Below are 10857 nucleotides of genomic sequence, written 5' to 3'. Positions count from 1 at the left end.
GAATTCCCCACCAGGTGGAGATTTAAACACGATTCAACCAGAACAGGCCGAACGAAAACAAAAGAGGACGAGAGAAGGGTCAGTCCCGTGACATCCTGACAGAAATAACAATCTCCATTACCAGCAACAATACAGAAATATAATACCATTATAACTTGATTTATTCCACACTGAATAGAGAAGAAAAGAAACACAACATTTCAGCTGTGGAGCCTCTTTTCAGCGTGGAATAACCTTTACTTGTTCCTTTTCAGCCTACGCATGCTAACACAGCCCCCTACTCGAACTATTATAACTATAGTATCCACATCACAACATCATTAAATATTAATTAACAATTAATAATAACAGAAAATAATAACAATACCTTACATTTATATAGTGGACACTCCACTCAAAGCACTGACTCCCCTCCACCCCCACCAGTGTGCAGCCCCACCTGGATGATGCGATGGCAGCCATAGTGCACCAGTACACCCACCACACATCAGCTCTCAGTGGGGAGAACAGAGAGATGAAGCCAGTTCAGAGAGGGGGATTATTAGGAGGCCATGACTGGTAAAGGCCAGGGGGAAGCTTGGCCAGGACACCGGGGTAACACCCTAACTCTTTTCAAGAAACACCCTGAGATTTTTTATGACCACAGACAGTCAGGATCTGTTTTATGTCTCATCCAAAGGACAGCGCCTTCTTACAGTCTAGTGTCCCCGTCACTATACTGGGGCATTAGGACTCACACAGACCGCAGGGTGAGCGCCCCCTACTGGCCCCACTAACACCTCTTCCAGCAGCAGCCTCAGCTTTCCCAGGAGGTCTCCCATCCAGGTACTGACCGGGCTCACACCTGCTGAGCTTCAGGGGGTAGCCAGGTGCGAGTTGCAGGGTGATATGTTGTAACATCCAGCGTATCCCAGAAGAACATGGGACAGAGCACCCAGTGGATTGTGGGGCACACAGACATGCGCAGGGTCAATTTGGAGATTCCAATTCAGCCGGGGAGCAGGTCTTTCTTCATGAGGAAACTCATGGGGAGAACATGAAACTCCACACAGAAGGACCCCCAGGCTGATGCCAGGCTCTAACGAACCCACTGGCACACAGGCACAGCTCTATCAGCTTGAATGTTATAAAGCAGAATGAACGGAGTAATGAAGAATCAGTGTATGTGAAATAAGAAGTGAACCCCTAGCTTACTGAACATAATTAAGGGAGCTCATTAGAATCGGGAGGTTTAATAATTGGGTAACAGGTAAACAAGGGCTGAGCTTGGGCAGAACCTCCTGGAGTTTGGTCAGGATGTACAGGATGTTGCAAAGGAAACAGGTCACGCCCCGCTCGAAAGAGACTCCAGAGCAGCTCACAAGAAGGGAACGTGATGCTTTTCTGCCTGGAGAGGCTTACAGAACCGTTTCTGTCTGCCTGGGGCAAAACCCCCCAGACCCCCCCTGTCAGACAATTCAAGACCACTCTCCTCGGGCCCAGTCGTCCTGTCGAGATCGCCCCAGGAGGAGCGGAGACCCCCACAGTCACAGGGAAGGGCCTGCAGCCCCCTCTCGCTCTGCGGGGTCTCCACACACGGACAGCCTGACAGGCACAGCGCACTCAACACAGGAGGGCAGCGGAGCTCCTCCAGCCCTGGGCAGAGCAGACTGCAGTGGGTGAGACACAGTAATTCAGCATCCCGCAAGTGATGTACATACACAGCAGGCATATATATTCCCTCACTTATCACAAACAGCACGGAAGACAATTTCATTTTCAACCGCCCGATACTGGATTCAACCCCACGCTTCGGAAGCAGATAAACGCAATGAACTCTTTGTATCCCAGGAACAAACAGGCCCCTTCAGAAACGAGTCTTTATAAAGTATCACCTGTGCTCCAGCCCGATCAATGGAATTATGGAATTTGTTGATAAATTTGTGATGGTAATATCACACAACTGGTCATTCAAGTCAATGTGTTGCCTTTCCTGTAGCCGACCGGTACACGAGGACACAGTGCCCAGCGTCCACAGTGAGCCGACCGGTACACAAGGACACAGTGCCCAGCGTCCACAGTGAGCCGACCGGTACGCGAGGACACAGTGCCCAGTGTCCACAGTGAGCCGACCGGTACGCGAGGACACAGTGCCCGGCGTCCACAGTGAGCCGACCGGTACACGGGGACACAGTGCCCAGCGTCCACAGTGAGCCGACCGGTACGCGAGGACACAGTGCCCAGTGTCCACAGTGAGCCGACTGGTCCGCGGGGACACAGTGCCCGGCGTCCGCAGTGAGCCGACCGGTACACAAGGACACAATGCCCGGCGTCCACAGTGAGCCGACCGGAACACGAGGACACAGTGCCCGGCGTCCGCAGTGAGCCGACCGGTACGCGAGGACACAGTGCCCGGCGTCCACAGTGAGCCGACCGGTCCGCGGGGACACAGTGCCCGGCGTCCACAGTGAGCCGACCGGTCCGCGGGGACACAGTGCCCGGCCTCTGCAGTGAGCCGACCGGTACACGAGGACACAGTGCCCGGCGTCCACAGTGAGCCGACCGGTACACGGGGACACAGTGCCCGGCGTCCACAGTGAGCCGACCGGTACACGGGGACACAGTGCCCAGTGTCCACAGTGAGCCGACCGGTACACAAGGACACAGTGCCCAGTGTCCACAGTGAGCCGACCGGTACGCGAGGACACAGTGCCCAGTGTCCACAGTGAGCCGACTGGTCCGCGGGGACACAGTGCCCGGCGTCCGCAGTGAGCCGACCGGTACACAAGGACACAGTGCCCAGTGTCCACAGTGAGCCGACTGGTCCGCGGGGACACAGTGCCCGGCGTCCACAGTGAGCCGACCGGTACACGGGGACACAGTGCCCGGCGTCCACAGTGAGCCGACCGGTACGCAGGGACACAGTGCCCGGCGTCCACAGTGAGCCGACCGGTACGCGAGGACACAGTGCCCAGTGTCCACAGTGAGCCGACCGGTACACGAGGACACAGTGCCCAGTGTCCACAGTGAGCCGACCGGTACACGGGGACACAGTGCCCGGCGTCCACAGTGAGCCGACCGGTACACGGGGACACAGTGCCCGGCGTCCACAGTGAGCCGACCGGTACGCGAGGACACAGTGCCCAGTGTCCACAGTGAGCCGACCGGTACGCGGGGACACAGTGCCCGGCGTCCGCAGTGAGCCGACCGGTACACAAGGACACAGTGCCCAGTGTCCACAGTGAGCCGACCGGTACGTGGGGACACAGTGCCCGGCGTCCACAGTGAGCCGACCGGTACGCAGGGACACAGTGCCCGGCGTCCACAGTGAGCCAACCGGTACGCGAGGACACAGTGCCCGGCGTCCACAGTGAGCCGACAGATACGCGGGGACACAGTGCCCGGCCTCTGCAGTGAGCCGACCGGTACGCGAGGACACAGTGCCCGGCGTCCACAGTGAGCCGACCGGTACGCGGGGACACAGTGCCCGGCGTCCACAGTGAGCCGACCGGTACGCGGGGACACAGTGCCCGGCGTCCACAGTGAGCCGACCGGTACGCGGGGACACAGTGCCCGGCGTCCACAGTGAGCCGACCGGTACGCGGGGACACAGTGCCCGGCGTCCACAGTGAGCCGACCGGTACGCGAGGACACAGTGCCCGGCGTCCACAGTGAGCCGACAGATACGCGGGGACACAGTGCCCGGCCTCTGCAGTGAGCCGACCGGTACGCGAGGACACAGTGCCCGGCGTCCACAGTGAGCCGACCGGTACGCGGGGACACAGTGCCCGGCGTCCACAGTGAGCCGACCGGTACGCGGGGACACAGTGCCCGGCGTCCACAGTGAGCCGACCGGTACGCGGGGACACAGTGCCCGGCGTCCACAGTGAGCCGACCGGTACGCGAGGACACAGTGCCCGGCGTCCACAGTGAGCCGACCGGTACGCGGGGACACAGTGCCCGGCGTCCACAGTGAGCCGACCGGTACGCGAGGACACAGTGCCCGGCGTCCACAGTGAGCCGACAGATACGCGGGGACACAGTGCCCGGCCTCTGCAGTGAGCCGACCGGTACGCGAGGACACAGTGCCCGGCGTCCACAGTGAGCCGACCGGTACGCGGGGACACAGTGCCCGGCGTCCACAGTGAGCCGACCGGTACGCGGGGACACAGTGCCCGGCGTCCACAGTGAGCCGACCGGTACGCGGGGACACAGTGCCCGGCGTCCACAGTGAGCCGACCGGTACGCGAGGACACAGTGCCCGGCGTCCACAGTGAGCCGACAGATACGCGGGGACACAGTGCCCGGCCTCTGCAGTGAGCCGACCGGTACGCGAGGACACAGTGCCCGGCGTCCACAGTGAGCCGACCGGTACGCGGGGACACAGTGCCCGGCGTCCACAGTGAGCCGACCGGTACGCGGGGACACAGTGCCCGGCGTCCACAGTGAGCCGACCGGTACGCGGGGACACAGTGCCCGGCGTCCACAGTGAGCCGACCGGTACGCGGGGACACAGTGCCCGGCGTCCACAGTGAGCCGACCGGTACGCGAGGACACAGTGCCCAGTGTCCACAGTGAGCCGACCGGTACACGGGGACACAGTGCCCGGCGTCCGCAGTGAGCCGACCGGTACACAAGGACACAGTGCCCGGCGTCCACAGTGAGCCGACAGATACGCGGGGACACAGTGCCCGGCCTCTGCAGTGAGCCGACCGGTACGCGGGGACACAGTGCCCAGCGCCCCCTACTCCAGCCACCCCCCACGGCGAGGAGGTGTACCCCCAAATTCTGAGGGCACTGCACCAGAGGCTCTTCTGGCACCCATCTGCCCCCACCCTCTCTCTTGCTGTCTGTCCCCCACAATCCCCTGTCCTGCCCTGGCAGAGTGGGGCGCAGCGCCCAGGAATCTGACAGTGCAAGACTGGGACTGACTGCTGAGCAACGGGGTTTATTTCAGGGGAATCAACACAAAGCAAACCAGAAGGAAAAAAACTCCAAAAAGGACAAGAAAAAAACACGAGTCCTGGGCTGTGCCGAAAGAGTCTGCGAGCGGCCACGAGCGCCCCTCGAGCCGGGGTGGTACAGCACTGCCCCCTGCTGGTCCCTCGGGGAATCTCGCCCTCCGTCCCCAAAAATCACTCCTTCTGCACACCCCTTTGCTGCTCCACCCTCCTGTCCGGAGGCTCTGGAGCGTGTAGCTGTGGTGGACAGAGAGGGGGGCTTGGGGGCTCCTGCCTCTCTCCCCGGCTCAGTGCCCTGTCCAGTCTCTCCTCCCGCGCCGGCGCTCACAGAGCGATCTTCGTGTTGCGGAAACTCGAGTTGTCCCTGCGAGCCAAGCAGAACAAGGTGCTCATGTGAGCGGACGCACAACTGGAAAAATCCATTCGTGTGTCAGTGTGTCAGCACGTCACTCAGCGTGTCAGCCAGCAAGCGTGTCACCCTCTCAGTGTGTCAGCCAGCGATCGTGTCACTCTCTCAGTGTGTCAGCACGTCACTCAGCGTGTCAGCCAGCAAGCGTGTCACTCTCTCAGTGTGTCAGCCAGCGATCGTGTCACTCTCTCAGTGTGTCAGCACGTCACTCAGCGTGTCAGCCAGCAAGCGTGTCACTCTCTCAGTGTGTCAGCCAGCGATCGTGTCACTCTCTCAGTGTGTCAGCACGTCACTCAGCGTGTCAGCCAGCAAGCGTGTCACCCTCTCAGTGTGTCAGCCAGCGATCGTGTCACTCTCTCAGTGTGTCAGCACGTCACTCAGCGTGTCAGCCAGCAAGCGTGTCACTCTCTCAGTGTGTCAGCCAGCGATCGTGTCACTCTCTCAGTGTGTCAGCACGTCACTCAGCGTGTCAGCCAGCAAGCGTGTCACCCTCTCAGTGTGTCAGCCAGCAATCGTGTCACTCTCTCAGTGTGTCAGCACGTCACTCAGCGTGTCAGCCAGCAAGCGTGTCACTCTCTCAGTGTGTCAGCCAGCGATCGTGTCACTCTCTCAGTGTGTCAGCACGTCACTCAGCGTGTCAGCCAGCAAGCGTGTCACCCTCTCAGTGTGTCAGCCAGCAATCGTGTCACTCTCTCAGTGTGTCAGCACGTCACTCAGCGTGTCAGCCAGCAAGCGTGTCACCCTCTCAGTGTGTCAGCCAGAGATCGTGTCACTCTCTCAGTGTGTCAGCACGTCACTCAGCGTGTCAGCCAGCAAGCGTGTCACCCTCTCAGTGTGTCAGCCAGCAATCGTGTCACTCTCTCAGTGTGTCAGCCAGCGAGTGTATCAGCCAGCGATCGTGTCACTCTCTCAGTGTGTCAGCACGTCACTCGCCGTGTCAGCCAGCAAGCGTGTCACCCTCTCAGTGTGTCAGCCAGCGATCGTGTCACTCTCTCAGTGTGTCAGCACGTCACTCAGCGTGTCAGCCAGCAAGCGTGTCACCCTCTCAGTGTGTCAGCCAGCAATCGTGTCACTCTCTCAGTGTGTCAGCCAGCGAGTGTATCAGCCAGCGAGCGTGTCACTCACTCAGTGTGTCAGTACGTCACTCGGTGTGTCAGCCAGCGATCGTGTCACTCTCTCAGTGTGTCAGCCAGCGAGCGTGTCACTCTCTCAGTGTGTCAGTACGTCACTCGGTGTGTCAGCCAGCGAGCGTGTCACTCTCTCAGTGTGTCAGCCAGCGAGTGTGTCAGCCAGCGAGCGTGTCACTCTCTCAGTGTGTCAGCCAGCGAGTGTGTCAGCCAGCGAGCATGTCACTCACTCAGTGTGTCAGTACGTCACTCGGTGTGTCAGCCAGCCAACGTGTCAGCCAGCGAGCGTGTCACTCACTCAGTGTGTCAGTACGTCACTCAGTGTGTTAGCCAGCGAGTGTGTCACTCTCTCAGTGTGTCAGCCAGAGAGTGTGTCACCCTCTCAGTGTGTCAGCCAGTGATCGTGTCACTCTCTCAGTGTGTCAGCCAGCGAGCGTGTCACTCACTCAGTGTGTCAGCCAGCGAGCGTGTCACTCACTCAGTGTGTCAGTACGTCACTCAGTGTGTCAGCCAGCGAGTGTGTCACTCTCTCAGTGTGTCAGCCAGCGAGTGTGTCACTCTCTCAGGGCCTCAGCTCTGTGTGTGCGTGTCAGTGCTGGCGCATGTGGGCGTGTGTGCACATGTGCGGCTGTCTTACTTCAAGCTGTCGTTGTGCGTCTTGTACTCCATGATGGTGTTGGGCGGGAGGTTCAGCACACGCCGCAGGGTGTCCCGGATCCGTGACGTGGTCACCTGATCGTTCGCCGTCTTGTTCCAGATGGACAGGATGTCCTCCTGTAAAGGCCAGGGAGGTGTCAAAGGTCACGCCACTTAGGAACTCCAGCTTTATTGCACCTTCCTAATCTATGGCATGAGTGCGTGTCTCTTGCTTCTGAGCAGTGCAATTATTCAAAGTCGAACCCGGGGATAGGGAAGGAAACAGTGGCTCTCAGACTTTGCTGCTGGTTTGAGGAGATGTCTTTGGGGTCTGGCAAGGTAGGACAGAACTGGGCTGTAGGAGAACTGCAGAGGAAACAGTCCCGCTACACGGCTAGGCTATGTGTGTTTCACAACCCTCTGATCCACCCCACGTTTTACAGTGCCGTCTATCAGACTCTCATTGCAGAGCAGTCTGATCCACTCCGAGTTTTACAGTGCTGTCTATCAGGCTCCCATTGCGGAGTAGTCTAATCCACCCCATGTTTTACAGTGCTGACTATCAGGCTCCCATTGCGGAGTAGTCTAATCGACTCTAGGCTTTACAGTGCTGTCTATCAGGCTCCCATTGCAGAGCAGTCTAATCCACCCCAAGTTTTACAGTGCTGTCTATCAGGCTCCCATTGCAGAGCAGTCTAATCCACCCCACGTTTTACAGTGCTGTCTATCAGGCTCCCATTGCAGAGCAGTCCAATCCACCCCACGTTTTACAGTGCTGTCTATCAGGCTCCCATTGCAGAGTAGTCTAATCCACCCCACGTTTTACAATGTTGTCTATCAGGCTCCCACTACAGAGCAGTCTAATCCACCCCACGTTTTACAATGTTGTCTATCAGGCTCCCACTACAGAGCAGTCTAATCCACCCCACGTTTTACAGTGCTGTCGATCAGGCTCCCATTGCAGAGCTGTCTGATCCACTCCAGATTTCAGTAGCTGATGGTGGCTCTTGTATCAGTCCCGCTAAATAGTGTAATAGCGGCCAGAGGGATGTCGACATGAAAACAGCTATTCCAAGACAGTCTGGAGTCTCCGTCCTCTGGGGCTGAAGCCTTCCTCTCCTGCTTGAGCCAGTCCAGAGAGCCCAGCAGGGCAGCCTACCTGGAAGCGGATGGACACCACCACTCCACAGATCTCCTCTCCCACCATGAACTGCTCCCCCAGCATGGCCAAGATGATGTTCTCCCAGAACCGGGAGGCCAGCCCCTTCCGCAGTCGGATAATCCACTTCCCACCGTTCTTATTGGCCTCGTCCTACAGAAGGGATCAAGCCCGTAGAGCAATCAGACCCATCCCGTCACGTCCCGGCTCTTACGCCCTCTGCCATCAGCCCCTCCCTCACCTCCCACATGGGCTTGATGCCCTCCTTGAAGAGGTGGAAGTCGCTGTGTCCAGTCAGGTCCCCCGGCCGCACCAGGTGGCTGTAGAACTTCCAGAACTGCTCCACCTGCGCCAGGCAGAGACACACAAGGAGGGGCACATCTATGACAAATCCGGAGATAAGGCACAGAAACACGCGTGCTGGCAGACGGGCACGCTGGCTCACACACGCTCACTCACAGTGGGTCACACACACTGTCTCACCGAGGCCACGGTGCCGATCTGTCTGATGTTCTGCTCGTAGCTCTGTGTGTTGGCTGGCCGGCTGGGGGTGCGCCGAGAGTACCAGAATGTGTAGTTATACTGGAGAGGGTGTTCCCCTGCCCCTGGAGTTATAGTCTGAGAGAGAGAGGGGTTAATACACACACACTGGACACTACAGCACATTAACACTGCACTGAGAGAGAGGGGTTAATACAGACACACTGGACACTACAGTACATTAACACTGCACTGAGAGAGAGGGGTTAATACAGACACACTGGACACTACAGTCCATTAACACTGCACTGAGAGAGAGAGGGATTAATACAGACACACTGGACACTACAGTACATTAACACTGCACTGAGAGAGAGGGGTTAATACAGACACACTGGACACTACAGTACATTAACACTGCACTGAGAGAGAGGGGTTAATACAGACACACTGGACACTACAGTCCATTAACACTGCACTGAGAGAGAGGGGTTAATACAGACACACTGGACACTACAGTACATTAACACTGCACTGAGAGAGAGGGGTTAATACAGACACACTGGACACTACAGTCCATTAACACTGCACTGAGAGAGAGGGGTTAATACAGACACACTGGACACTACAGTACATTAACACTGCACTGAGAGACTCTGGAATCAGTTATCACAGTAGTCATAGCAGGGAGAGCTCTAGCTTTAGACTAAGACGGCAACAATGATGATGATGAAGATGACAGTCAGTGCTCACCTTCCGCCGGCCGTTGCTGCTGCTGTTGGAAGAGCTGCTCTCCGTCTCTGTCTTCTCGTCCCGGGGGGCCGCGGGGTCATCATGGTCACCACTGTCATCGTCCTTCAAACTGCACAGAGACAGGCAGTGATAAGGAGAGAGCAGTGCACAGGACAGAGAATAAAAAGATACAGGGAGAAAGATAAAGTAGGAGTAAGGGACAGGGAGAGAGAGAGATGGGGACAGTACAAGAGGGGACAGGGAGGGAGAGAGAGATGGGGACAGTACAAGAGGGGACAGGGAGAGAGAGAGAGAGACAGAGATGGGGACAGTACAAGAGGGGACAGGGAGCGAGAGACAGAGATGAGGACAGTACAAGAGGGGGACAGGGAGCGAGAGACAGAGATGAGGACAGTACAAGAGGGGACAGGGAGAGAGAGACAGAGATGAGGACAGTACAAGAGGGGACAGGGAGAGAGAGACAGAAATGAGGACAGTACAAGAGGGGACAGGGAGAGAGAGACAGATATGGGGACAGGGAGCAAGAGACAGAGATGAGGACAGTACAAGAGGGGTCAGGGAGAGAGAGACAGAGATGAGGACAGTACAAGAGGGGACAGGGAGAGAGAGACAGAGATGAGGACAGTACAAGAGGGGACAGGGAGAGAGAGACAGAGATGAGGACAGTACAAGGGGGGCAGGGAGAGAGAGAAACAGATGAGGACAGTACAAGAGGGGACAGGGAGAGAGAGACAGAAATGGGGACAGTACAAGAGGGGACAGGGAGAGAGAGACAGAAATGGGGACAGGGAGAGAGAGAGACAGAGATGAGGACAGTACAAGAGGGGACAGGGAGAGAGAGAGGTGGAGAAAAGACAGAAATCATAAGAGGAACACAGAAAGTACAGTAAAGAAGAGGAAAAGAGAGAAACGCCACTAAGATTTTGCTTCCAATTGTATAATATATTGTTGTATTATGATTATACAACATTTCGCTTGTAGAAAACCCATAAAAACGAGAAAACAAAAATACGACATGTCTTAAAGTTAGCAGCTCAGCTCTTGATGAAGAACCCTGAATTAGAACAAGTTAACTGTAGTTTTTCAGACGATCTATGCAGTGTGTCACAGGGAACCATTGCAATTGTATACAGTACTCACTGGTCAAACTTGTTCATTGTGAACGACGATCTGTCAGATCCGAGTCTCTTCTCTTGCAGTGGAAATTGAAAAATGGCAAATCCGTTTTCTTTCGTCCCTTCTGTAAAGTTATTTTATTTACTTAAAAAGCTGAATAATTGAATCAATCCGTACTTTACAAATAACGACACAATTTGTTCTATTGCTCGTCAGTGCGCAGGCGCAGTAAAAGAC

The 10857-nt window shown here is 56.7% G+C and overlaps 1 protein-coding gene across 1 annotated transcript; it reads right to left on the bottom strand.

The window, feature by feature from the left end:
* Positions 1-4911: 4911 nt before the first annotated feature.
* On the bottom strand, positions 4912-10857 carry eif4e2rs1 (eukaryotic translation initiation factor 4E family member 2 related sequence 1). The gene is made up of 7 exons (XM_088910983.1): positions 10645-10857; positions 9505-9613; positions 8755-8889; positions 8513-8617; positions 8272-8424; positions 7114-7250; positions 4912-5304 (listed from the first exon to the last, which is right to left on the bottom strand). The coding sequence occupies exons 1-7, from the start codon at positions 10659-10661 to the stop codon at positions 5265-5267; spliced, it is 696 nt and encodes a 231-aa protein (XP_088767109.1). The 5' UTR covers positions 10662-10857; the 3' UTR covers positions 4912-5264.

The sequence above is a fragment of the Atractosteus spatula genome, chromosome 3, assembly GCF_055471065.1.
Source record: "Atractosteus spatula isolate fAtrSpa1 chromosome 3, fAtrSpa1.hap1, whole genome shotgun sequence".
NCBI classification, from domain to species: Eukaryota; Metazoa; Chordata; class Actinopteri; order Semionotiformes; family Lepisosteidae; genus Atractosteus; species Atractosteus spatula.
This window is presented reverse-complemented; position numbering and strand designations above follow the sequence as displayed.

Excerpts from the sequence above, each read along its gene's own strand:
- eif4e2rs1 (XM_088910983.1), bottom strand. Across the intron at positions 8,890-9,504 it reads GCAGCAACGGCCGGCGGAAG|ACTATAACTCCAGGGGCAGG; the intron begins GTGAGCACTGAC and ends TCTCTCTCTCAG. Across the intron at positions 8,425-8,512 it reads GCATCAAGCCCATGTGGGAG|GACGAGGCCAATAAGAACGG; the intron begins GTGAGGGAGGGG and ends TCCCTTCTGTAG.